A 25167-nucleotide genomic window follows, 5' to 3' on the forward strand; every position below is an offset into this window, starting at 1 on the left:
AGGTTAGAGTGAGAGTTGAACATGGATGTGGACATGAAGCTAGAGTTGTGGTTTAGGTAGAGTTGAACCTGGATGTGGACATGAAGCTAGGGTTGAGGTTAGAGTTGAACCTGGATGTGGACATGAAGCTAGGGTTGAGGTTAGTGTTGAACCTGGCTGTGGACATGAAGCTAGAGTTGAGGTTAGAGTTGAACCTGGCTGTGGACATGAAGCTAGGGTTGTGGTTGCGGTTAGAGTTGAACCTGGCTGTGGACATGAAGCTAGGGTTGAGGTTAGAGTTGAACCTGGCTGTGGACATGAAGCTAGGGTTGAGGTTAGAGTTGAACCTGGCTGTGGACATGAAGCTAGGGTTGAGGTTCGGACACACTACTTCTGAACAGTTTGAATTCCTTCCCTAATAGGTGTACAGTGCAGACGGGGAGTTCCTGTTTAAGTTTGGTTCCCATGGCGAGGGGAACGGACAGTTCAATGCCCCGACAGGCGTTGCCGTGGACGCCAACGGGAACATCATCGTTGCCGACTGGGGGAACAGCAGAATACAGGTCAGTTAATAATGATTAACAAGCAGCATTAGTTATTATATTTTATTTACTCTTTCGAGTTATAATAATAATAATAATGATGATCATAAGTAATATAACTTATGAGTACAGCTGACCCTGATCTTGATTTTGTATTGTCCTGCAGGTGTTTGATAGTTCCGGGTCGTTCCTGTCCTACATCAACACCACAGCAGACCCTCTCTATGGTCCACAGGGCCTGTCTCTCACCTCTGATGGACACGTGGCTGTGGCTGACTCTGGCAACCACTGCTTCAAGGTTTACCGCTACCTGCAGTAGGTWGAACCATTGCTTTAGGGACGGTCTGTTGCAGGCCTACCACTATCAGGSTGCGTCCCAAATGGCCCCCTATTCTATTCATAGTGCACTACTTATTAACAGAAACCCATAGGGCTCTGGTCAAAAGTAGTGCACTATATAAGGAATAGGTTGCCATTTGGGATGTACCCCAGATCTGCGCCGGACAGACAAACCAACCACAGCCTGACCTGGGTCAAAAAAATAGGTCAAATACTTGAAAGTATTTTAAGTGTTTGGGATGTGCTTGATTTACCTATTTATTTGAGTTTGCACTTTTGGGACTGTTCCATTGGTTCAGGCAAACCAAATCAAGTGCAGCACTTGAAGTATTGGAAAGTATTTGATCTAATGTATGTATTTTTGCCCCTAGGTCAGAGCACGTGCTAGCACTGAGCAACGACACAAACCAATGTACTATACATAATATACAGGTGCAATGATCTTTCCAATAGCTGTCCCTTTGATTTGCACATCTGATCAGATCCACCTCATCCAGTTAGTGTTCTCTGAACCCCCCCAACATCATGAAGTGACAATATAACCCCAGTTTACTCCTCCATGTGGTGTGTTAATGGAGTTTACTGAGTCTGAAATGGCACCCTATTCTTTGTGTAGTTCACTACTTTTGACCAGGGCCCATTGGGCTCTGGTCAAAAGTAGTGCACTATGTTGGGAATAAGGTGCCATTGTGTGTAGAGTGTATTTACCTCTTTGTTCAGTCATTGATGTAAAACTACAAGGAGGTATGAAGGAGGTATGAAGTGTGTATATACTGTAACTGATATTAGGAGACCAGATCAGTGATAGATTGAAGTACATGTATAATAATTGAGCCATGTTGTGAAGGAGCTCGTCCCAATGCATGAAGTTTTATCTTTACCTTGTTAACTCAGACGTGACGAKATAACAGTGGAGTTTATGAACTGTTTCTTCGCCATGGTCTAAGTGCAACGAAAAATGTGCTTACAGTGAAACCAACCAARGACGCAAAGCAAAAGCTTTTGAAACATAATTTCTCTTTCAGGTGTATCTAAGAACAAACTGACTTAACCTAAAGCCATCTCACATATAAAAGGTCATCACCATCTGTGCATTGATTTGCTGTATGAACTGTGTATGCATAACTGTATACTGTGTATAATGGATCATTATGCAGCTTATCTGTGCTTTGATTTTAAAACATATKTTTTGGTTATTCCGAGAACAGCAGTCTAGCATTCCAGCGTTTCTATGTATGGCAGCTGTCCTAAYGTGTGCTTTTTAAATCAGMAGTTCAGCTGGAGAAGAGATGTGTCATGATTATTGCATATGTGAGCAGCAGAATTATTATAATCTTTGTTAATATCTGTTCTTTTTAAAAAGGAAAAAAATTCTAAATTGAATTGCTAATTTATTTTATTTTATACACTAGTTCAGCATTTACAAATTATTTTTCTAATTTGATGTTTTYTTTTTTAGAAATTCACGCCTTTGTCATTTGTCTCCATATATAGTAAAAAACCCTAGCCACTTTGAGGGGATTAGTAGAACAAACAGTGAGGATTTAGAATTTGAAAGATTTGATTTGCCAAAAAATACATAGAAGTGGGTTTTGAATTGTGACAAGTTGGAGTACATATTGTAAACCAATACCCATGATTATATTACTGAGTGTTATTGAACATGAAAAACTACATTAGATATTTGACTAACATCTGGGTTTCAGTCTTAAATAAACACTGTCAACAGTAGATTTACCATTTATATAGTTTGTTTTCAGAAGCCACAGTGTGAATGTATCAACAGCTTCAGCGTGTGTTAAAGGACTAGAGTTACAATGTTTCATTGCCTGGTTATCACAGTTCATAGCATTTCTTTACTGGGTTATAACAGTTCATTACCAATTTATAACAATATTGTCCTGAGGGAAACATTAGCATTAGATGAGCAATAGTGCTCTCACTCCCCCTGGTGTTCACCACTGTAACAACACAGCACCCTTGGTGCCAAAATAGAGTCCCTATAACCTCTCTGACGTCATTATGCCAAACAGCAGCCAGACAGACTGTGTAGCCAATCACGGGTTGTTTTATTAAGGAGTATTAGACACATCACTATCTGTATCTTTGTGTTTCAAAAATATGTCACTCAATCTTCTTTCTATTTTCTCTGTGAATATGCACTGGTAATAAAAGCACATGGTTTATGAGTGTGCTTTCTGCTTTCCTCTATTCATACTAAAAATATATAATTCTCTGTATCACAGTCTCTCTCTCTGTTGATGTCCAGGACAGTCATCCTGGGTCACGTGATGTTCAGGAGCCACAACTTTCTGGAACGTTTCTGATAGAAATGTGTTGCATAGAGCCAACATATTTCCCTATTCTCAATGACAGAKAAACATGTCTGTTCTATATAATATATTTATATCTGGATGTTCACTGAAGGCAACRAAMGGTTATATTGAACACTGGTTGACCTCGTACTGTTTCATGAAGTCCTTGAGCATGTTACAGGCTTTACGGTTCTTAGTAGCTTTACACTTCCTCTCCTCTGGAATCTCCTCCAACCATGTCTCATTATCCAGGACATAGACAGGCCTACGGAAGACAGCATTTAGTTATACAGGCCTGGGATGGACAACATTTAGTTATACAGGCCTGGGGTGGACAACATTTAGTAATACAGGTGGGGATAGAATAACATTTAGTTATCCAGGGTGGACAGCATTGGAGTCTCTCACTCAAACTGCGCTGGAATAGTCTCCCATTCTACACTGTACATGTAGTGTACATTTCCCAATGGAGAAATCACAATCTAGGGCCCAAGTAGTGATAAACCTGTAAAGTATCTCAATTCAACAATATTGTAATAAATATCCTCTATGCTGTCTTTTTTTACCTGATSATTCCATGTATTATATCAATGTCGTCTTACAATATATTGACACATACTGTATAGTTAATTGAAAAGGAAGACTTATGTCCCAAATGGAACCCTATTCCATACATGGCGCACTACTTTTGACCCTGGCTGTGACCCCACTCTCCGAATGTGTCTCAGGGGGAGTTGAGAGATGAAAAAAAATGAATTTCCAATTCACACATGCGTATAATACACACTTGTACATATACATATAACACCCACCTAATTATTAGTATTATTATTTTATAACATGTTGCACTACTTTTGACCAGAGCCCTATGAACCCTGGTTAAAAGTAGTGCACTATATAGGGAATAGGGTACCATTTGGGTCGCATCCCATCACTTACTTCCCACTGTGGTCAGTGGTGTCAGAGATGGTCCCATCTCTCCCCATGATCAGGTAGTTACTGTCAATCTTCATGTCAAACTCATCACAGGCTTTACGTTTGATCATGTCTCTCACTGCTCCAGTCTGCATCACATCTTTACCTGGCATAGCAMAGAACCAGCACAACAATAATGTAAAGAAAATTATACTTCAAGAGAATGTTTAAGTACCAAATGGCACTCTTTTCCCTATATAGTGCACTGCTTTTGACCAGGACCCATCCAAAGTAGTGCACCATAAGAAATAGGCTGCCTTTTGGGATGCAAACTGTAATATTGTAGAACACTCACCTGTCTGTAGGATTTTGGTCAGTAATGTGGTATAATGTTTAAAGACTCCATCATCGGATGAGTTGACAAACTTGACGACGTACACTGTCAGAAGGACAACATGAAGTGGTGTTAGTACCAACTACAGCACATTAGAAAGAAGAGAGTATTTGGGTTAGAGGTATAAACTCACCATAATTTACAATTGGAGAGAAACAAGCAAAGKTCCTGCGAGTCTCTTTCTCCATGTCTTTACTGTAAGTGACTTTCTTCTTTGGGCAACCACCTGAGACAAAGCAAATAAAAACTAGATACACAATAGTTCAAAATAGTTCAGGCAATATACAAATACATTTTCTGTCCTGAAAATACTATCTGTAAGGAGTGCACATACCCTCTGCACAGGAGCACATATTGTCCTGACAGATCTTGGAGATCATGTTGCTTTTCTGGGGTGAGCTGTAGAACACAGTGCATCTCCTCTCTGTAGGGACATAGTTCAGCATTAGTCACTCAGACAATGGCTATGTCCCATACGGCATCCTATTCCCTTTATTGTGCACTACATTTGACCGGGGCCAAATACCTCATCAGGCTYCACCAGCCCCATGGACCTTCCAGATACATTGCAAACATTGTCTTAACATACCCTAAACTAAACATGGTGGTATACCTGGGTTGTAGTAGTCAAAGACCACAGCAGCAGCAGGCTGCACCAGGCCCATGGGACTGATCTGTTTGGCCCGGAACGCTACACACTGTGGTTCCTCTGTGATCTGGAARACATAGCGACAATACAGCGTCAGAGGGAAGAGAGGACAGCCTTGGCGAGAACACGAGAACTCTTCTGCGAATCACTATATGAGTTGTACAGTAGTCATGGCTGATTGATGTCATGGCTTTGGATACAAAAGGTCTTACCTCAGCGAAGTAGAGGAACACTTTATTTGGGGCGATGTCATAATGGTCAATGTACTTCTCAGTACCCTTCACATTCTAGAGGAGAGAAATAGAAAAATACATCATTCTATAGTTTGACAACATGTCAGTCTGAATCGCTAAAATGTGTTTTCTTCCTGGAACTGATTCTGCTGATAGCAGATATTTCAAAGGGTTTACTTGTAATAACTGGTGTTTGTTTTTTCCTACTAAACGTAGGGCTCGATTCAATCTGTAGCGCTGAAGATCCGCACTACAGCTTGAAATTTAAAGGTAATTTTCAATTGAGCCGACATATCAAATCGTATTTGTCACATGCTTTGTAGACAACAGGTGTAGACTAACAGTGGAATGCTAACTTACGGGTCCTTCCCAACAATGTAGATTTTTTGGGGTGAAATAATAGAAAAATAATAACACAAAGAATAAATACACAATGAGTAATCAGAGAGAACAGTCTATGACTTCGGTGGCTGGAGTCTGACAATCTTTAGGGCCTTCCTCTGACACCGCCTGGTATAGAGGTCCTGGATGGCAGGGAGCTCGACCCCAGTGATGTACTGGGCCATACGCACTACCCTCTGCCCTATAGGCTGTCTCATCGTCATTGGTGATCAGGCCTACCACCGCCGTGTCATCTGCAAACTTAATGATGGTGTTGGAGTCATACACGGCCAGTCGTGGGTGAACAGGGACTACAGGAGGGGTCTAAGCACATACCCCTGAGGGGCTGCCGTATTGAGGGTCAGCATGGCGGATGTGTTGTTGCTAACCTTCACCAGCTGGGGGTCGGCCCGTCAGGAAGTCCAGGATCCAGTTGCAGAGGGAGGTGTTCAGTCACAGGGTCCTTAGCTTAGTGATGAGTTTGGAGGGCACTATGGTGTTGAACGCTGAGCTGTAGTCAATGAACAGCATTCTCATGTTCCTTTGTTCAGGTGGGAAAGGGCAATGTGGAGTGCAATACAGATTGCGTCATCTGTGGATCTGTTGGGGCGGTATGTGAATTAGAGTGGGACCAGGGTGTCTGAGATGATGGTGTTGATGTGAGCCATGACCAGCCTTTCAAAGCATTTCATGGCTACAGATGAGTGCTACGGTGTGATAGTCATTTAGACAGGTTACCTTGGCATTCTTGGGCACAGGGACTATGGTGGTCTGCTTGAAACATGTAGGTATTACAGWCTGSGTCAGGGAGAGGTTGAACATTTCAGTGAAGACACTTGCGCATGTTCTGAGTATGCGTCCTGGTAATCCATCTGGCCCTGCGGCCTTTTGAATGTTAGCTTGTTTAAAGGTCTTACTCACATCACACTCACAAGAGTGTAATCACCCATGGGTGTCCGGAACAGCATGATTCAGTGTTGCTAGCCTCGAAGCGAGCATAGAATGTGTTTAGCTCGTCTGGTAGGCTCGCGTCACTGGACAGCTCACGGCTGTGTTTCCCTTTGTAATCCATGATAGGTTGCAAGCTCTGCCACATCTGACGACCATCAGAGCCGATGAAGTAGGATTCGATCTTGGTCCTGTATTGATGGTTTGTCTAAGMGCGTAACGGTATTTCTTATAAGCATCCGGATTAGTGTCCCGCTCCTTGAAAGTGGCAGCTCTAGCCTTTAGCTCAGTGCGGATGTTGCCTGTAATCCATAGCTTCTGGCTGGATTATGTACGTACGGTCACTGTGGGGGTGACGTTGTCAATGCACTTATTAATGTGATAAACTCCTCAATGCCATCGGATGAGTCCCGGAAAATATTCCAGTCTGTGCTAGTGAAACAGTCCTGTATCTTAGCGTCCGCTTCATTGGAACACTTCCGTATTAAGCGCWTCACTGTTACTTCCTGTTTGAGTTTTTGCTTGTAAGCAGGAATCAGGAGGATAGAGTTATGGTCAGATTTGCCAAAGGGAGGGCGAGGGAGAGCTTTGTATGCGTCTCTGTGTGTGGAGTAAAGGTCGCCTAGAGTTTGTTTGCCTCTAGTTGCCCAGGTGACATGCTGGTAGAAATMAGGTAAAACGGATTTCAGTTTTCCTGCATATGCAGCATTTACCGTGAATGCAGTCTCTACGAATGCGGAAACATTGCCTTCAAATTTCAATTGCGCTGTATGGTGGAACTACAGCACTACGGATTGAATCGAGCCCATAGTTGAATGTACTGACTGTGTATAAGAGCATCTGCTGGATGGCAAAAATGTAAATCAACGTTAAATGTAGGCCTACTGTACCTCCTCCAGATCCTGCATGTTAGGTTTGAGTCCACTGAGAAGGGAGATGTCCACGATGACCATGCCTGTAGAATTACCACTGGTCAGTCTGTAGGAGACGAGAGGAGAGAGAGAACCATATATCCACTCATCCCAACCCATGCATACAGACAAGACAGACAAGACAGACAAGACAGACAAGACAGACAAGACAGACAGACAGACAGACAGACAGACAGACAGACAGACAGACAGACACCTGTACTCACCCCACACACACAGTGTAGACTAAGGACTTCTCCCTCTCCTCCTCCTGTGGGGTGTGTCTCTTCCTGCGTGTGCGCAGGTCAAACCATTCCACCCTGCTCATTGGCTCATCACTAGGGTTCCCATCCCCCTCAGACTCATAGTTATAATAGTCGTCTAGCTCAGGACCATCGTCCGCTTTTTCTGTAATTTTACACATTCATACTGACAATGAATAGTGTTTTATGTTTTCAAACAGCACTCCAGCAAATGTGTTTAGTGTTTATAGATGCATTCTGACTGAAACTTACTTCTGTACTTAACCTCTCCCTCCACTGAGACATTGAGACTGTAGAAACCACAGAACAAGTCACTCCTCTCCAGAGTTCTGTAGGTCTGGACCACCTGATGACATAAAACAAGCACTGTGGACACATCTGTTGAAATTCAGACAGTCTTACAATGTTAGAATCATCAACATTTACGTTTAAATCTATTTACTTACTGATAAGGTCCCGTTTCCCTTCCCCTGTGTGTTAATAGTGATCTGGCTTCCTGGGTTCACCTACCAAGACAAACCAGACAACACAGAGATTAGTAGATGTAAAACAGCATTTGAGAAAGTTACATCAGAGCACTGCTTGAATTCTAAACTCAATCTCACCTGGAAGGCAGATAGGGTCAGGGCATTACGCTTCGTAAGATGAACTCTCTGCTTGCGGCCGTTTTGGTAACACATCTCAACATTAAGGTCCAAGTCCTGACCATCATTGTCCTTGATACTGTACTTAGCTAGAGCCTCAAGAGCTACAACTGTATCCTGTTAGAGAGAGGGAGGGAGGGAGGAAGGGAGAGAGAGCGAGAGAGAGAGAGAAAGGAGAAGGAGAGAGGGGACAGAGAAAGACGGGACAGAAAAATAAAGAAAAGGGATGAGAGAGAAGGAGGGAGAGAGAAAGAAAGAAAGACAAAGAGAAGTATATAACTAGGGCCAGGAGTTTCTCCAGGTCCAGTCAAGTGGTCAGTGATAACTCCGAGGTCCCGATCATAATGCTACAGCACCTACCTGTCTGACTACTGGTGGCTTGTCCTACAGTACCTACCTGTCTGTCTACTGGTGGCTTATCCTACAGTACCTACCTGTCTGTCTGCTGGTGGCTTGTCCTACAGTACCTACCTGTCTGTCTACTGGTGGCTTGTCCTACAGTACCTACCTGTCTGACTACTGGTGGCTTGTCCTACAGTACCTAGCTGTCTGTCTACTGGTGGCTTGTCCTACAGTACCTACCTGTCTGTGCTGCTAGGTGGCTTGACCTACAGTACCTACCTGTCTGTCTACTGGTGGCTTTGTCCTACAGCACCTACCTGTCTGTCTTACTGGTGGCTGTGACCTGCAGTACCTGACTGTCTGTCTGCTGGTGGCTTGACTACAGTACCTACCTGTCTGTCTGACTGGTGGCTTGTCTACAGTCCTACCTGTCTGTCTCTGGTGGCTTGTGCCTCCAGTCTACCTGTCTGTCTACTGGTGGCTTGACCTACAGTACCTACCTGTCTGTCTACTGGTGGCTTGACCTACAGTACCTCCTGTCTGTCTACTGGTGGCTGTCCTACAGTCCTACCTGTCTGTCTATGTTGGCTGTGACTACAGTACCTACCTGTCTGTCTACTGGTGGCTGTCCTACAGTACTACCTGTCACTGTTGACTGGTGGTTGTCCTACAGTACCTACCTGTCTTGTCTACTGGTGGCTTGACCTACAGTACTACCTGTCTGTCTACTGGTGGCTTGGACCTACAGTACCTACTGTCTGTTACTGGTGGCTTGCTACAGTACCTACCTGTCTGTCTACTGGTGGCTTGCCTACATACCTACTGTCTGTCTACTGGTGTTGACTACAGTCCTACCTGTCTGTGTCTACTGGTGGCTTGACCTACAGTACTCTGTCTGTACCTACTGTCTGGTCTACTGGTGGCTTGTCCTACAGTACTACTGTCTGTCTACTGTGTTGTCTACAGTACTACCTGTCTGTCTACTGGTGGCTTGACCTACAGTACCTACTGTCTGTCTACTGGTGGCTGACTCCTAGTCCTACCTGTCTGTCTACTGGTGGCTTGACTACAGTACTACTGTTGTCTACTGGTGGTTGTTCTACAGTACCTACCTGTCTGTCTACTGGTGGCTTGACCTACAGACCTACCTGTTCTGTCTACTGGTGGCTTGTCCTACAGTACCTACCTGTGCTGTCTACTGGTGGCTTGTCCTACAGTACCTACCTGTCTGTCTACTGGTGGCTTGTCCTACAGTACTACCTGTCTGTCTACTGGTGGCTTGACCTACAGTACCTACCTGTCTGTCTACTGGTGGCTTCCTGACTGTACTATGTCTGTCTACTGTGGCTTTGACTACAGTACTACCTGTCTGTCTACTGGTGGCTTGACCTACAGTACCTACCTGTCTGTCTACTGGTGGCTTGACCTACAGCACTACTTGTCTGTCTACTGGTGGCTTGTCCTACTGTACCTACCTGTCTGTCTACTGGTGCTTGACTACAGTACCTACTGTCTGTCTACTGGTGGCTTGTCCTACAGTACTACCTGTCTGTCTACTGGTGGCTTGACCTACAGTACCTACTGTCTGTTCTACTGGTGGCTTGACTACAGTACCTACCTGTCTGTCTCTGGTGGCTTGACCTACAGTACTACCTGTCTGTCTACTGGTGGCTTGTCCTACAGTACCTACCTGTCTGTCTGACTGGTGGCTTGACCTACAGTACCTACCTGTGCTGTCTACTGGTGGCTTGACCTACAGTACCTACCTGCTGTCTACTGGTGGCTTGACCTACAGTACCTACCTGTCTGTCTACTGGTGGCGGTTGTCCTACACAGTACCTACCTGTCTGTCTACTGGTGGCTTGTCTACAGTACCTACCTGTCTGTCTACTGGTGGCTGTCCTACAGTCCTACCTGTTGTGCTACTGGGTGGTTTGTCTACAGTAACTACCTGTCTGTCTACTGGTGTGCTGTCTGACAGTACATGACCTGTCTGTCTACTGGTGTTGACTACTCCTACGTCTCTACTGATGGCTTGACATACAGTACTACCTGTCTGTCTCTTGGTGGCTTGTCCTAACAGTACTACCTGTCTGTCTACTGGTGCTTGACTATCAGTCCTACCTGTCTGTCTACTGGTGGCTTGTCCTACAGTACTACTGTCTGTCTACCTGGTGGCTTGACCTACCGTACACTGTCTGTCTACTGGGTGAGCCTTGACTACAGTACCTACCTGTCTGTCTGCTGGTGGCTTGACCTACAGTACATACCTTGTCTGTCTACTGGGTGAGCTTGTTCTACAGGTTACCTACTGTCTGTGCTGCTGTGGTGCTTTGACTACCTGTACTAAACGTGTGCTGTGCTACTGAATGAGGTGTGACTCTACAGCTGATATCCTTGTGGTGAGAGCGGAACCCTCCTCCGTACTGTCTCTGCTCAGTGAGCCAGCGGGCGATGCACGTCGCGTATGTCATGTCTCCCTCCGCCACTGTCTGGAGCAGGGCGTAAGCCGTGGTCTCCACGGAGATGGCCTGGGCCTGGGGCACCTGATTGGCCCTCGTCTCCCCGCTCAGCCTCAGAGCATCACTGGCCTCCCAGTGACATGTATCTGCTTCTGCAGGGGAGATATACAGTATGTTTAGCAGCTACGTCCTTAGCCATATAACATTGCAGGGGAGACATAATCAATAATATGGCGCCCTCTGCTGTTTAAATGTTGTCATTGTGTATGTCTACCTTTCCTCAATGAGCATACAGACCAGGGAATCAATGTCTACCCAGAAGACCTTGTCCTGCCTTTTTCTCCAGCCACTACCGGTAATACTTTACAGGCGCTAGTAATCAAAGCAGGTTGAAGTCCAAAGGAATGAGTTAAAACACACTTTAGATGAATAGAGCCTTTCTGATATAGACAACTTCTGAAGTAATTAGACAACTAGTGAACCCGTAGCCCAAGATGACTAGTAAAGTAACAAGGTACTGACCATTGTTACTATGTGCCAAGGCCCTGAGTTTGGTCTGAGCCATGGAGGCACTGTCTCCGCCAGGGGAGGTTAGAGAGAGGGCGTAGGAGGTGATGGCAACAGAGAAGGGCCTCTGAAGGGAGTCCAGCTTCGACTCCAGGTAGGCCTTAGCCTGCTCCATAGCCTGCTTCTAACACAGGAAATGGTAGATAGATTTAGCATTAGAAACAACAAATGCATTAGTTAAACATTATCACAACAGACACAAAAAAGGCATGTTGCTTTATTCTGGATCATATTGCTGCAAAACCAACTTGCCCCTTCGGGATAATAATTACACAACTTTGAGTAAGTCAGGTTAAGTCAGTGATGATAAGTTAGGTGATGTAAAGGTTAAGTCCATGACTTAGTTGAATCGATGTATTACCATTTCTGAGCCTTTTCCTTCAGGGTACAGTGCCACAGCGTGGTTCATGGCTATCAGAACAAACGCTGTCAGGGACACCTCTCCCTCAAACCCTCCCACTCCACCCTGAGGTGAGGGAATGGACAGATAGCAGACAGGTAAAGACATCATATTGTATGGAATGGTACCTGCATGGTCCGGACATAAAGAACATTTGGGTCGTACTTTATTATATATTTTTTAACCTTTATTTAACTAGGCAAGTTAAGTCAGTTAAGAACAAATTCTTATTTACAATTACGGCCTACCCCGGCCAAACCCTAACCCGGACGACGCTGGGCCAATTGTGCGCCACCCTATGGGACTCCCAATCACGGCCGGTTGTGATACAGCCTAGAATCTAACCAGGGTCTGTAGTGACGCCTCTAGCACTGAGATGCAGGGCCTTAGAACACTGCGCCACTCGGTAGCCCCTACGTAGAGGTTATGGTGGCACGATTGCTACCCAGCCTGGGCAGAAGAAAATGTGGACAATATTTGAGTCGACTGCTAGATGGTTATTAGTGACACATCCTAGAAAGACAAGATCTCCTGCTGTTGTGCCCTTGAGAAAGGCACTTAACCCCTAAACTGCTCAACTGGCGACACAGTGTGGCTGCCCACTGCCCCCAGCCTCTCCAACCTGATGTGTATTTCTGAGGGGTAGGGTACAGCATAACTCATATTTCCATCTTGTATGGATGAATAAAGCATTCTTTCCTGCATGGTGCGGTCATAGAGTGGGTTAGGGTCAGTGAAGGCTCCACTGGACAGCTGTTTAGACACCAGGTAGGAAATAGACTGTTGGATGTAGGAGTCCTCCACTGAAATCACGTCCCTGCACTGGGACAACTCCTTAGCTATAAAGGCTGTCAACCAAACACTGCTTGGGGTTGACAGGAAAGCTCCATAGGATCCATCGGTCTTCTTGAAGGTCAGGATTCTGCCGTATCCTTGGAAAGAGAAAGAATCAATTCATTTCAACCATTTGATTCCCACAAGGGTAGATGTCTCAAAGGGGATTAACTTAAATTCTCCCAGTGTCCCCTCACCAGCCTGTATCATGGCTTGGGCTTCATCTCTGCGTTCAGCCTTTAGGTCGACCCACTGTCCAGTAGCGTCCAGGTATCTCATGGCGTGGATGGCTGGAGACATGGTGACCATGGTCTGCTCCGCACACCCCTTGGGAAGGGAGATGAGCTGGTCCACTCCATCCAGGCTTAGACAGTTCTCCACTGACTCTCCCATCACACCACCTACATGGGCGTGATGGGAGAGGTTTCCCTGTTATAGCAGTAAACTAGCCCTGGAGATTGGTCTGGAAAAACTCATAGTCTGAAATAATATCTCATGGACCAAAATGTAAAAAATGTCAATGTAAATACATACAGTACTACAGACCCCACACAGTATATGTTCCACACTAGCAGAAAGTCTGACTAAAGTATTTATCCACCCTCCTTTCCTTTGACACTGATGTAGGTGTGAGATTCCAGTCCAGGGACAGCATTAGGAGGAGGTGGAATTTCAAGCTCGATTGACTTGGCAGCTGTGTGACATAGATACGAAATGGAGAGACTGTTTTAACTCAATGGTCTGATGAGGCTTGTTTGCATAAATGTCACTTTTACTACAGGTTTCACATGTTTAGGAAGACAACATTACCTTTCCCATCAATGTTGTATTCATGTTGTATTGAGACCAGTTCCCCTTCCCCCTGTATAACAGAACAAAATGTGAGCGTCTCATTCAGATTGTTTATACAGACATATACAGATGTAGGATCTTAATTTGAGCCAGATTGCTACAGCAGGAAAATTATCCTGCAGCAACAGGAAATGTGAATGAATATGTGAATTATAATGAATGGACATTTTTGTAGGGGTTGCAACTGTTTTTGTAAGGGAAAATCAAGACAGAAATGTCAAAGTGGAAAGCCTTTTAAAACCTATAATATACTACACGTTTTAAATGTCCTGTCGTGTTCATACCGTAACTTTGAGGTCCTTCTTGATCTGGTCGCGGGCCGTCTTAGTGTAGGCGTCTACATGGATAGGGATGTTTCCTATGACCAGAGGAACCACGGTGAAGTAGACAGGGACAGCAGAGTTACCTGGTACTGTGACCACCTGTTTGTCCCCTCTGTCTCCCCCTGCACTGCACAGACCCTCCACCCACGCCAGCTCCACTGTCACCTTCACAGAGAGAAACACATATACATGGTAGTAGATGTAAGTATAGTAAAAATGTCTATCAAAGGAATCTACAGATGAAAAAGTCTGCAACTGCAGTTTATTTGTATAAATGGCTGTTGGAGGCATTTTGGACTCAAATATATTGTTTTGACATATATTGTTTTTACAACACTAGTTACCTCCATACAGTCAGTTCTGTAGTTGAACACCACAGCTTTCATCTGTAGCTGTTCATTTCTCTTCACAGAATAGGGAAGTCTGAGAGACACAAAGAAGTCCTGAAACACCACCAGAGGCTTGGGCTCTGCTATACAAAACCCTGAAGGGAGAATCAACACTAACATTAACCACTTGATGACTGTCCTCTGAAAGTCTGTTTGTGCTATCATGCCATGTTTCTGTCACTCGTTGTCATGGTTGGCTTGACAATGACAGCTAAAATTAGTTTGCAAGAGCACAAATATATTTAGGACTAGGCTAGTGTAATGGTCTAAGGTTAGAAGGAAGAGGTGACCTGCCTTTTGTTTTAGAGATCCCCACTGCTTGAACCTCCCAGGTAGTGATGGAGTCAGGGACAGCAACACTGTGTCTGAAAATAATAACATACAACATGATGTCATTCCTAATATACTTGTTACACTATATTGGTCCCCAAGCTTTACCCAGTCAGTTCACATGGTCAGGGAAAACTCCTGGTCCCAGTCATGACTGTCCTGGTCTGTGTCCCAAATGGCACCCTATTCCCTATATGGTGCACTACTTTAGACCAGGGCCGGTAGTGCACTATATAGGGAATAGGGTATAATTTGTGACGTAGATGTTGCAGGTTACCATGTTACCTTACGAGACCAGAGGGCCCCACATCAACGATGCCCCACATCCAGGTCTGAGGGAAATAGGAGCGGAGGTGGACAGACACCTCATCTATGGCCTCTTCTTCCTCACCAATATCATCAGCCGCTAAACAGGAGGACAGGGAAGAGGACACATTTCAGCTCAATCAATACAAAATATGTGCATATACTGTAGTACAACTAATCTGAAAAAAGACAAAAGTATTGATTTATCTAAGAAGTTCTATATTAGTGGTTAGAAACTGGGTGGTTTGAGCCCTGAATGCTGATTGGCTTAAGTCGTGGTATATCAGACCGTATACACCGGGTATGACAAAACATTTATTTATATTGTTGTAATTACATTGGTAACCAGTTTATAATAGCAATAAGGCACTCGGAGGTTTGTGGTATATGGCCAATATACCATGACTAAGGGCTGTATCCGCGTTGTGTCGTGCATAAGAACAGCCCTTAGCCATGGTATATTGGCCATATACCACACCCCCTCGTGCCTTAAATGCACCACAAGAATCTGTAGCTTGTGAGATACTTCTGAGATGCTATTGACATTCCAACTACTAATATAATATTATAATACAATACTGTACTTTTTGCCAGGCTGTATGTGTTCCTTCTCTTTGTGATGTTGCTCCTCAGCATGGTGGCATCTCTGCAGCACTTGAGGAAGGCAGCGCGACATGGAGCAGACTTGTGGGTGGTTTTAGAATGACGACTCTCACAGGACAGACCTAGGCTGTTAAACCTGGCCCCATCGTGACAACACTTCTTCTCCACTGGCTCCTGGTACCTGTTGACTGCAGATAAGAACAATGTGTCTAGCTAATAAATGATATACATGTAATATGCTAAGGAAGACTTTTTCTGAAACATATCTGAACATATTGAAACTTATCCTCTGGAGCACTCTCCATATTCTATAACTAATAATACCTGATACGCTCACCATAAGAGTGAAACCAGCATGCTCAGAAGATGGAGGGAGAATAGGAGAGGTTACTGCTACACCTACTGATATCAGAGAAAGCCTGGTGATGGTTCAGGGCTCTCTTCGTCCTTCTACTTCTGTTTTTACAGGAGTAATCTGATTATCAGAGGACAAAAGAAAAATCATACAATATTGGGTGAAATAAACTCCATCAAGGAAAACAGCTGCAGTGGTGTGCTTTAACCAATCAGGAGCATGTGCTATTCCTTCAATATTATAATGAGTTAAATGTCTAAATGTAAATCGTACACTTCCTCACGTGACCCTCTGTATCTCCACAGTTGGTTATAAAGGCGAGCCCCGCGTCCTGTAACACAGACTGGTAGTTTCTGCCTCCTCCCATAGAACACGCCAGGTCATAGGAGTTCATGTAGGCAAACATCTAAAGAAGAAGATTACTTTATTGGTCCATTTACTGCATGAACAACAGAGATTTGTCTTTTGGATATCCCATTCTCCCTGGTAGACAAATACATACTGTCCTGTACATACAGTAGATACATATCAATACAGTACATACTGTCCTGTACATACAGTAGATACATATCAATACAGTACATACTGTCTGTACATACAGTAGATACATATCAATACAGTACATACTGTCCTGTACATACAGTAGATACATATCAATACAGTACATACTGTCCTGTACATACANACATATCAATACAGTACATACTGTCCTGTACATACAGTAGATACATATCAATACAGTACATACTGTCCTGTACATACAGTAGATACATATCAATAGAGCACATACTGTCCTGTACATACAGGGGATACATACACTATCGTTCAAAAGTCTGAGGTCACTTAGAAATGTTTCGTTTTTGAAAGAATGTTGTAAATGACTATTGTAGCTGGAAACAGCAGATGTTTTATGGAATGTCTACATAGGTGTACAGAGGCCCATTATCAGCAACCATCACTCCTGTGTTCCAATGGCACATTGTCTTAGCTAATCCAAGTTAATCATTTTAAAAGGCTAATTGATCATTAGAAAAACCTTTTGCTATTATGTTAGCACAGCTAAAAACTGTTGTTCTGATTAAAGAAGGAATAAAACTGGCCTTCTTTAAACTAGTTGAGTATCTGGAGCATTAGCATTTGTGGGTTCGATTACGGACTCAAAATAGCCAGAAACTTTCTTCTGAAACTCATCAGTCTAACTCACAGTCTAACTCATCAAACTCATACATTTAAACTGCGTTTTTCACAATTCCTGACATTTAATCCTAGTACAAATTACCTGTCTTAGGTCAGTTAGGATCACCACCTTATTATAATGATTTATTTCAGCTTTTATTTCTTTCATCACATTCCCAGTGGGTCAGAAGTTAACATACACTCAATTAGTATTTGGTAGCGTTGCCTTTAAATTGTTTAACTTGGGTCAAACGTTTAAGGGTAGCCTTCCACAAGCTTCCTACAATAAGTTGGGTGAATTTTGGCCCATTCCTCCTGACAGAGCTGGTGTGACTGAGTCAGGTTTGTAGGCCTCCTTGTTCACACACGCTTTTTCAGTTCTGCCCACCAATCTTCTATAGGATTGAGGTCAGGGCTCTGTGATGGCCACTCCAATACTTTGACTTTGTTGTCCTTAAGCCAGAACTTTGGAAGAATGCTTGGGGTCATTGTACATTTGGAAGACCCATTTGCGACCAAGCTTTAATTTCCTGACTGATGTCTTGAATTGTTGCTTCAATATATCCACATAATTTTCCCTCCTCATGATGCCATCTATTTTGTGAAGTGCACCAGTCCCTCCTGCAGCAAAGCACCCACACAACATGATGCTGCCACCCCCGTGCTTCACGGTTGGGATGGTGTTCTTCACCATGCAAGCCTCCCCCTTTTTCCTCCAAACATAGTGATGGTCATTATGGCCAAACAGTTCTATTTTTGTTTCAACAGACCAGAGGACATTTCTCCAAAAAGTACGATCTTTGTCCCCATGTGCAGTTGCAAACCGTAGTCTGGCTTTTTTATGGCGGTTTTGGAGCAGTGGCTTCTTCCTTGCTGAGCGGCCTTTCAGGTTATGTTGATATAGGACTGTGGATATAGATACTTTTGTACCTGTTTCCTCCAGCATCTTCACAAGGTCCTTTGCTGTTGTTTTGGGATTGATTTGCACTTTTTCACCAAAGTACATTCATCTCTAGGAGACAGAACGCATCTCCTTCCTGAGCGGTAAGACGGCTGCGTGGTCCCATGATGTTTATACTTGTGTACTATTGTTTGTACAGAGGAACGTGGTACCTTCAGGTGTTTGGAAATTGCTCCTAAGGATGAACCAGACTTGTGAAGGTCTACAATTTTTTTTTCTGAGGTCTTGGCTGATTTCTTGGCTGATTTCTTTTGATTTTCCCATGATGTCAAGCAAAGAGGCACTGAGTTTGAAGGTAGGCCTTGAAATACATCCACAGGTACACCTCCAATTGACTCAAATGATGTCAATTAGCCTATCAGAAGCTTCTAAAGCCATGACATAATTTTCTGGAATTTTCCAAGCTGTCTAAAGGCACAGTCAATTTAGTGTATGTAAACTTCTGACCCACTGGAATTGTGATACAGTGAATTAATTATAAGTGAAATAATCTGACTGTAAATAATTGTTGGAAAAATTACTTGTGTCATGCACAAAGTAGATGTCCTAACCGATTTGCCAAAACTATAGTTGGTTAACAAGAAATTTGTGGAGTGGTTTAAAAACGGGCTTTAATGACTCCAACCTAAGTGTATGTATCGACTTCAACTGTAATGTATGTATCTATTCATGAAACCTGGTAAGTGTGTGACAGACAGAGGCTCTCTACCTTCTCAGGAGTGAGTTTGTTGTTCTTGTTGAGGATGTAGACAGCTGTATCTACAGCAGCCAGAGCTACCTTGTCTCCCTGGTCTGTACGGACCACCACAGTCACCAAGTCAGCTGGTTTATGCTCTTTAAATGGAAGGATCTCGATCTGAAAANCCAGAGCTACCTTGTCTCCCTGGTCTGTACGGACCACCACAGTCACCAAGTCAGCTGGTTTATGCTCTTTAAATGGAAGGATCTCGATCTGAAAATACAACACCAAAGATAATATCACATTCTGCCTCCATGCAAATCTATACTGAACAAAAATATAACGCAACGTGTAAAGTGCTGGTCCCATGTTTCATGAGCTAAGATCCCAGAAATGTACAAAAAGCTTATTTCCCTCATATTTTAAGCACAAATATGTTTACATCCCTGTTAGTGAGCATTTCTCCTTCGACAAGATAATCCATCCACCTGACAGGTGTGGCATATCAAGAAGCTGGTTAAACAGCATGATCATTACACAGGTGCATGAGTGCTGGGGATAATAAAATACCACTCTAAAATGTGCAGTTTTGTCACACAACACAATGCCACAGATGTCTCAAGTTTTGAGGGAGCGTACAATTGGGATGCTGGCTGCAGGAATGTCCACCAGAGCTTTTGCCAGATAGTTGAATGTTCATTTCTCTACCATAAGCTGCCTCCAACATAATTTTAGAGAATTTGGCAGTATGTCCAACCGGCCTCACAACAACAGACCACGTGCAACCACACCAGCCCAGGACCTCTACATCTGACTTCTTCACCTGTGGGATCATCTGAGACCAGCCATCTGGGCAGCTGATGAAACTGAGGAGTATTTATGTCTGTAATAAATCCTTTTTGTGGAGAAAAACTGGTTGGCTGGGCTGGCTCCCCAGTGGGTGGGCCTATGCCCTCCCAGACCCACCCACAGCTGCACCCCTACCCAGCCACGTGAAATCCATAGATTAGGTTCTAATGAATTTATTTCAGTTGAGTGATTTCCTTATGTGAACTGTAACTCAGTAAAATTGTTTAAATTGTTGCATGTTGCATTTATATTTCTTTTCAGTATATATAATTTTGATTGATCTTTATAAGTCAAGATGAAAACATACAATTTGCCTTCTTGTTGCACAGCACTGACAAAAGAATAGAACCATAACTGTCTAAATGTAGTAAGAGTAGAAGTAGAATGGATGAAAAATTGCAGCATTTAGCTGGAGCTAAGCTACAGATAGCAATACTGGGTGATTTGAAAAGTCATAGTTAATCAATCAATAATATAATAATACTTTTAGCAAAGTACCTTTAATTTACAATCTGTAGAAACTTTGAGAATAGAAAGGTTCAGAACTTTTGTGAAGCATCACAGCGCAGTTTAAAAATATTTGGCATATAAAAATCCAATATGGATGGTGTTAAGAGATGGTTGGGAGGGGTTGAATGGAGCTAAAGGGTGGGACTAATAACAACAAGATAACTAATGTAAAATATACTGTGTCTGTAAAATGTATATAGGTTCAGAACTTTTGTGAAACAGCACAGTTAAAAATATATGGCAAATATAAATCAAACTGGATGGACATCAGCAATAGATGGGAGAGGTTGAGGGTAGAGGAAGGCAGGACTAAAAACAAACAAAATATAACTATTGTAAAATAGATTGTGTCCGTAAAATGTATATAGTATGTATAAGCTGGAAGTAGACGCCTAAGTGTTGTTGTCCATTAGTTTACTCCAATTAGGGGAGGGGTGGAAACGTTAGCGGAAAATCTTTTTTATTTGATTTGATTTAACCTTTGTTTAACTAACGGAAAATATATTTTTAAAATAAATATATATATATATATGTATGTGTATTTATGTATGTGTATGTGTATATGTATGTATATTTATATTTACAAAAAAATATATGGGGGATTGGAAATGATGCAGACAATTACATTGATGGAAACTACAATCTATCTCCAATATTAAAGCTGATCTGCCCTTAAATATGAATAATAATGATAAAACAAAGAGTAGAAGTAGAGAAACAAGCAGCAACTACAGAACCTGTCCTTTGCAGATATCTTTGACATCCGCCCATACAGAGTCAGCCACTATGGTAGTCTTCTCTAGTGCCTGTGTGAAGTAGTAGGCCACCAGTCTGAAGGAGGGGACCAGGTCAAGACTGTAGGGCAGACTGAAGGTGGTCAGCTCAGTCCTCTGGACCTGTTCATTCTGGACCACTCTGCCCTTACTCAGCGCTGACACAGAATGGAAACAGAGGAGATAACACATCATTACTCTTCACTACAGATATTGAAATGGTTCATTTCTCAACCCCCAACGTGTTTATATTCATGTTGGTTACAGACAATGACAAACCCAGTCTACTGTAGTGTCTGGAAACTTGAAGCTATGCACAGATAAGTATGTTGCAGAAGTGGTAAATGGTCACCATCCATTATTAGAATGGACTGATACTCCAGTATGTTACCATATAGTAGATGTAGGCTGGTCGTGGGGTGCCTGGTGGAGTGATGTCTCTGAGAGTGACTGTCATGGTTTCCAGGCTCCAGGGTGACATGTTCTATCTCTACACTCAGGTAGCTGTTCCCCTTAGACTGGACTGCTACACTGTCATTTTGGCATCACCCACTATTACCTCCTCCTCCGCTCCCTCAGCAAACATCTGGAGAGAGAGGAACAGATAGTCAATATGACCTCACATCAAATAGTGACTGTGTCTCAAATTACACTATATTCCCTATTTAGTGCACTACCTCTCTGCTAACCACATAGAGCTCAGAGACACATATGATGCTTGTCAAACTACATGGGAAATAGAGTTGATTGAAAGTTCTCTGTGTCTGTCCTGTACCTTGATATCCATAGATGTGGCTAGTTTGGGCACTTCGAAGGCAAGAACAGCCTCACCCTTAGAGTTACGGATCCCTCCATCTCAACAGACTGTGTGCCTTCTACAGAGGTCACTGAAACTGAAGCCCTCATACGGAGGGCAGGGGCTGGGGATCCATCTGGGTGGGTGGTGGTGGCCTGAGAATGAAACATGCAGCATATGCCAGTCAACTATGGCTGTAGATACAGTCATACTCTAAATGGTAAAGCAAATACAATTGATAACACTGATAACTATGAACATCTCATTTCGAAAAGGGATTTGTTAATCTCAATAAGATGTCCTGAATGAATACAATTATATTTTATTCTGTGGTGTTAACGTTTGTCTTTGAGTGCAGAAACGACCACACTGTACCAGGATAGAGAACCTTCCTCCAGGTGTGAGTATTCCTTAGTCTTAGACATGTCAATGATGTATGGAGACGTCATATCTTTACTGAAGTGCTCTCAGCTTCTTCTAGATCTCCACCTGAGAGAGAGAGATAGAAAGATAGATAGAGAACGAGAGATACAAATACAGAGAGAGAAGGTCACTGTCATACATCACAAACAGTTATTGTATGCCCTAGAGAAAACACCTGAATCTGCTGGCATGGTCATGTTTTATCGGACTGTATGAAGGACTTACTTGCTGTTTCTAAAGCTGTAACAGCTATGTACAGATTGTATCCCTCCATGTGTGGGATACTTTGCTTTCCTGCTTTCCCACGTAGGTCTTCAGTTGGCAGGGTAATGCTGGCGACGCCGTCTTGGATCTACAATACACCAGAAATAAGTTCACAAATGGCTCATCAGAAAAATCAAAGTCAATGGAAACATTAACTCCACAATCAGAAACATTGACTTTAATGTTATGTTTTTTTATGTAAAGCTTTGAGATGATAAAGTGAACTCACAGAAGTCTTGTTTTCTAGGCCAGGTAGATGTGTTCTTATGCCTTCTTGATTGATTAGTCCAAATCTAACATAAGCTATGCCATTGACACCTTTGCCATAGGTGTACCTGCAATCAACACACATGTATTTGGCACACTATGAAAAAAAGTATGAAAATGTATGCCCTCACTCTGGATAAGAGCGTCTGCTAAATGACTAAAATGTAAATGTAAAATGTATGAACAATTCACAAAACAGTCCATTAATGCAATCTGCTTCAACAATCTCACCTTGCAGAGACGCTGAACTGAAAGGAATCCTCTGTCAGCAAATAATATGGTTTCAAAGCTGCTATCTTCACCTCAAACATAGGAAGAACTGAAACAAATAGAGGGGGATCTTGTTGGGCCGTATCATACAGTCAGACAACCTCCTTTAAAGAAATAGAGGGGGATCTTGATGGGCCGTATCATACAGTCAGACAACCTCCTTTAAAGAAATAGAGGGGGATCTTGTTGGGCCGTATCATACAGTCAGACAACCTCCTTTAAAGAAATAGAGGGGGATCTTGTGGGGGCCGTATCATACAGTCAGACAACCTCCTTTAAAGAAATAGGGGGGATCTGTTGGGCCGTATCATACAGTCAGACAACCTCCTTTAAAGAAATAGAGGGGGATCTTGTTGGGCCGTATCATACAGTCAGACAACCTCCTTTACATACTCACCATATTCCCTGACCTCAAACTCCACTGAGGAGTTGGACATGGGATGGTTGGTAAACGCGGCAACAATCTTCCAATGGCCAGCCCTGAATCATAGGGACAGAGTAGTGGTCAGTGCTACTGATGTCTTGTCTTCCATAGACTATGTCAACATCCTACTTACGTCTCAACGTCAGGGATCACTATGCTCCTCTCAAGGAGTTTACTGGAGTGTAGAACCTGGTTGTACACCAGCAGGCCTTTGGAGTTCTGTAGAGAGACAGTGCATGTTATTTAGAGGAGAGTTAATATGACACAATAAGACAACTTTAACATGCAGATAGATGTCTTACAAGCTTACAAATATCTTGACATTGATGCTTTCTTCAACAGGCAGCAGATAGTTGTCTAACGTGAAGACCCTGAAATTGACTGGAAAAAGGAAAAATTGGGATTAGGCTGAATGTATAACTAAAACCATATTTAATGTTATTTTACAATTTACCATTCTCTCCTGGATTGTAGATTGGTTTGTCTGTCTGAATGAAGACATAACCCTTTTTTGTTGACAAAAGGATTGTTGTTTTTTTTTTAAAGGAAACATCATTGGTCTCTGCAGCCAGTTGGATAAATGGCACAATTTTCTTTATTTTTCTTATGCTTTGGATTGCCTCTTCGTACAGGCTAGGAATGACCTATAAAACATGAGAACAGAGGCAGAATGATTGAAATGCATGTTCCAGTAGTTCCATAGGGCATGAAAAGAGGTTAGCCTTCTGCATACTTACCCTCATTTTCACAACCGCCTGATAGCCATTGGCGTCATTGAGAGTTACATGCTTTTTTTCAGACAGAACTTTATTATTGGCGGTTTGGTACAGGAAGTACAGAGTGTACTGTGTAGGCTTGATAGCTCCCTGGAGCTGTACTGTCACGGTCTCCTCTACTCCCAAGTGGACTATGTTCGGAGCAGTGATGAGACATCTGCAAACACAAGCACACATGAACACAAACAAACACACGCACGAACAAGCACGAGCGCTCACACACACACACATTGTGGTAATTTTTTTGTACTGCGACATGACATAAAATGAGCATGACCAATGATACAAGTAAAATATACTGTATCTACAAAGAATTAGCATGGACAGAACATAACTCACGTTGGCTTCTGCCCACTAACTGCAGTCAGTGCAGCCATGATCAGAAGCAGTGTGTTCCTCATCTTTCTGCTTTATCGTCTGATCTGTATCATGCCACTGGAACAAGAGTCTTCATTAATTGTCTCAACCCCAAACTTGCACAGGAAAATAAAACAAAATACTGTAGAAGTGATCTATCTGTAAATCTATGTTGCTCCAGTCTGTGAGTGGGAGGTTCTCTCTCTGGGTTCTGCAGCTCCAAGAGAACAGGTTGCCGTATCTCAAATGGCACCCTATTCCTTAGATAGTGCACTACTTTTAACCAAGGCTCATAGGGAATAGGGTTCCATTTGGGACAAGGCCTCAGCATCAACACCCCCTCTAGCCCACCTACCTCTCCTCCCT

The 25167-nt window shown here is 43.1% G+C and overlaps 2 protein-coding genes and 1 long non-coding RNA gene across 4 annotated transcripts in view; 1 reads left to right on the top strand and 2 right to left on the bottom strand.

The window, feature by feature from the left end:
- Positions 1-3049, top strand: part of LOC111959512 (tripartite motif-containing protein 3) — a 50071-nt gene extending 47022 nt beyond the window's left edge. Inside the window, exons 15-16 of the mRNA XM_070437561.1 lie at positions 402-542; positions 688-3049. Coding sequence (XP_070293662.1) covers positions 402-542; positions 688-840 — 294 coding nt within the window. The 3' untranslated portion in view covers positions 841-3049. The remainder of the gene's footprint in view (positions 1-401; positions 543-687) is intronic.
- Positions 2911-25021, bottom strand: LOC111956815 (complement C4-like). Its single transcript, XM_070437559.1, is given in 45 exon segments — positions 2911-3440; positions 4115-4256; positions 4446-4529; positions 4618-4710; positions 4819-4908; positions 5098-5200; positions 5346-5420; positions 7586-7673; positions 7834-8014; positions 8122-8215; positions 8316-8375; positions 8475-8635; positions 11260-11469; positions 11840-12008; positions 12246-12353; positions 12987-13216; positions 13316-13519; positions 13720-13812; positions 13929-13980; positions 14255-14458; positions 14638-14777; positions 14977-15047; positions 15298-15418; positions 15903-16109; positions 16325-16396; positions 16550-16682; positions 19123-19269; positions 21189-21382; positions 21603-21685; positions 21687-21753; positions 21756-21810; positions 22000-22067; positions 22070-22175; positions 22396-22424; positions 22427-22468; positions 22471-22509; positions 22669-22795; positions 22937-23042; positions 23206-23293; positions 23642-23724; positions 23802-23887; positions 23979-24049; positions 24123-24312; positions 24406-24601; positions 24784-25021. Coding segments are annotated over 45 exon segments (5166 nt in total). The 5' UTR covers positions 24846-25021; the 3' UTR covers positions 2911-3298.
- On the bottom strand, positions 9110-10624 carry LOC111959537 (uncharacterized). Of its 2 annotated transcripts, none has more exons than XR_011474911.1 (5): positions 10580-10624; positions 10221-10289; positions 10076-10152; positions 9319-9388; positions 9110-9134 (listed from the first exon to the last, which is right to left on the bottom strand). It is a non-coding gene; the product is annotated as an uncharacterized lncRNA (long non-coding RNA). The 2 variants fall into 2 exon arrangements; XR_011474910.1 differs by having other exon boundaries at positions 9964-10152.
- Positions 25022-25167: the final 146 nt, after the last annotated feature.

The sequence above is a fragment of the Salvelinus sp. IW2-2015 genome, linkage group LG4p (genome assembly GCF_002910315.2).
Source record: "Salvelinus sp. IW2-2015 linkage group LG4p, ASM291031v2, whole genome shotgun sequence".
NCBI lineage: Eukaryota > Metazoa > Chordata > Actinopteri > Salmoniformes > Salmonidae > Salvelinus > Salvelinus sp. IW2-2015.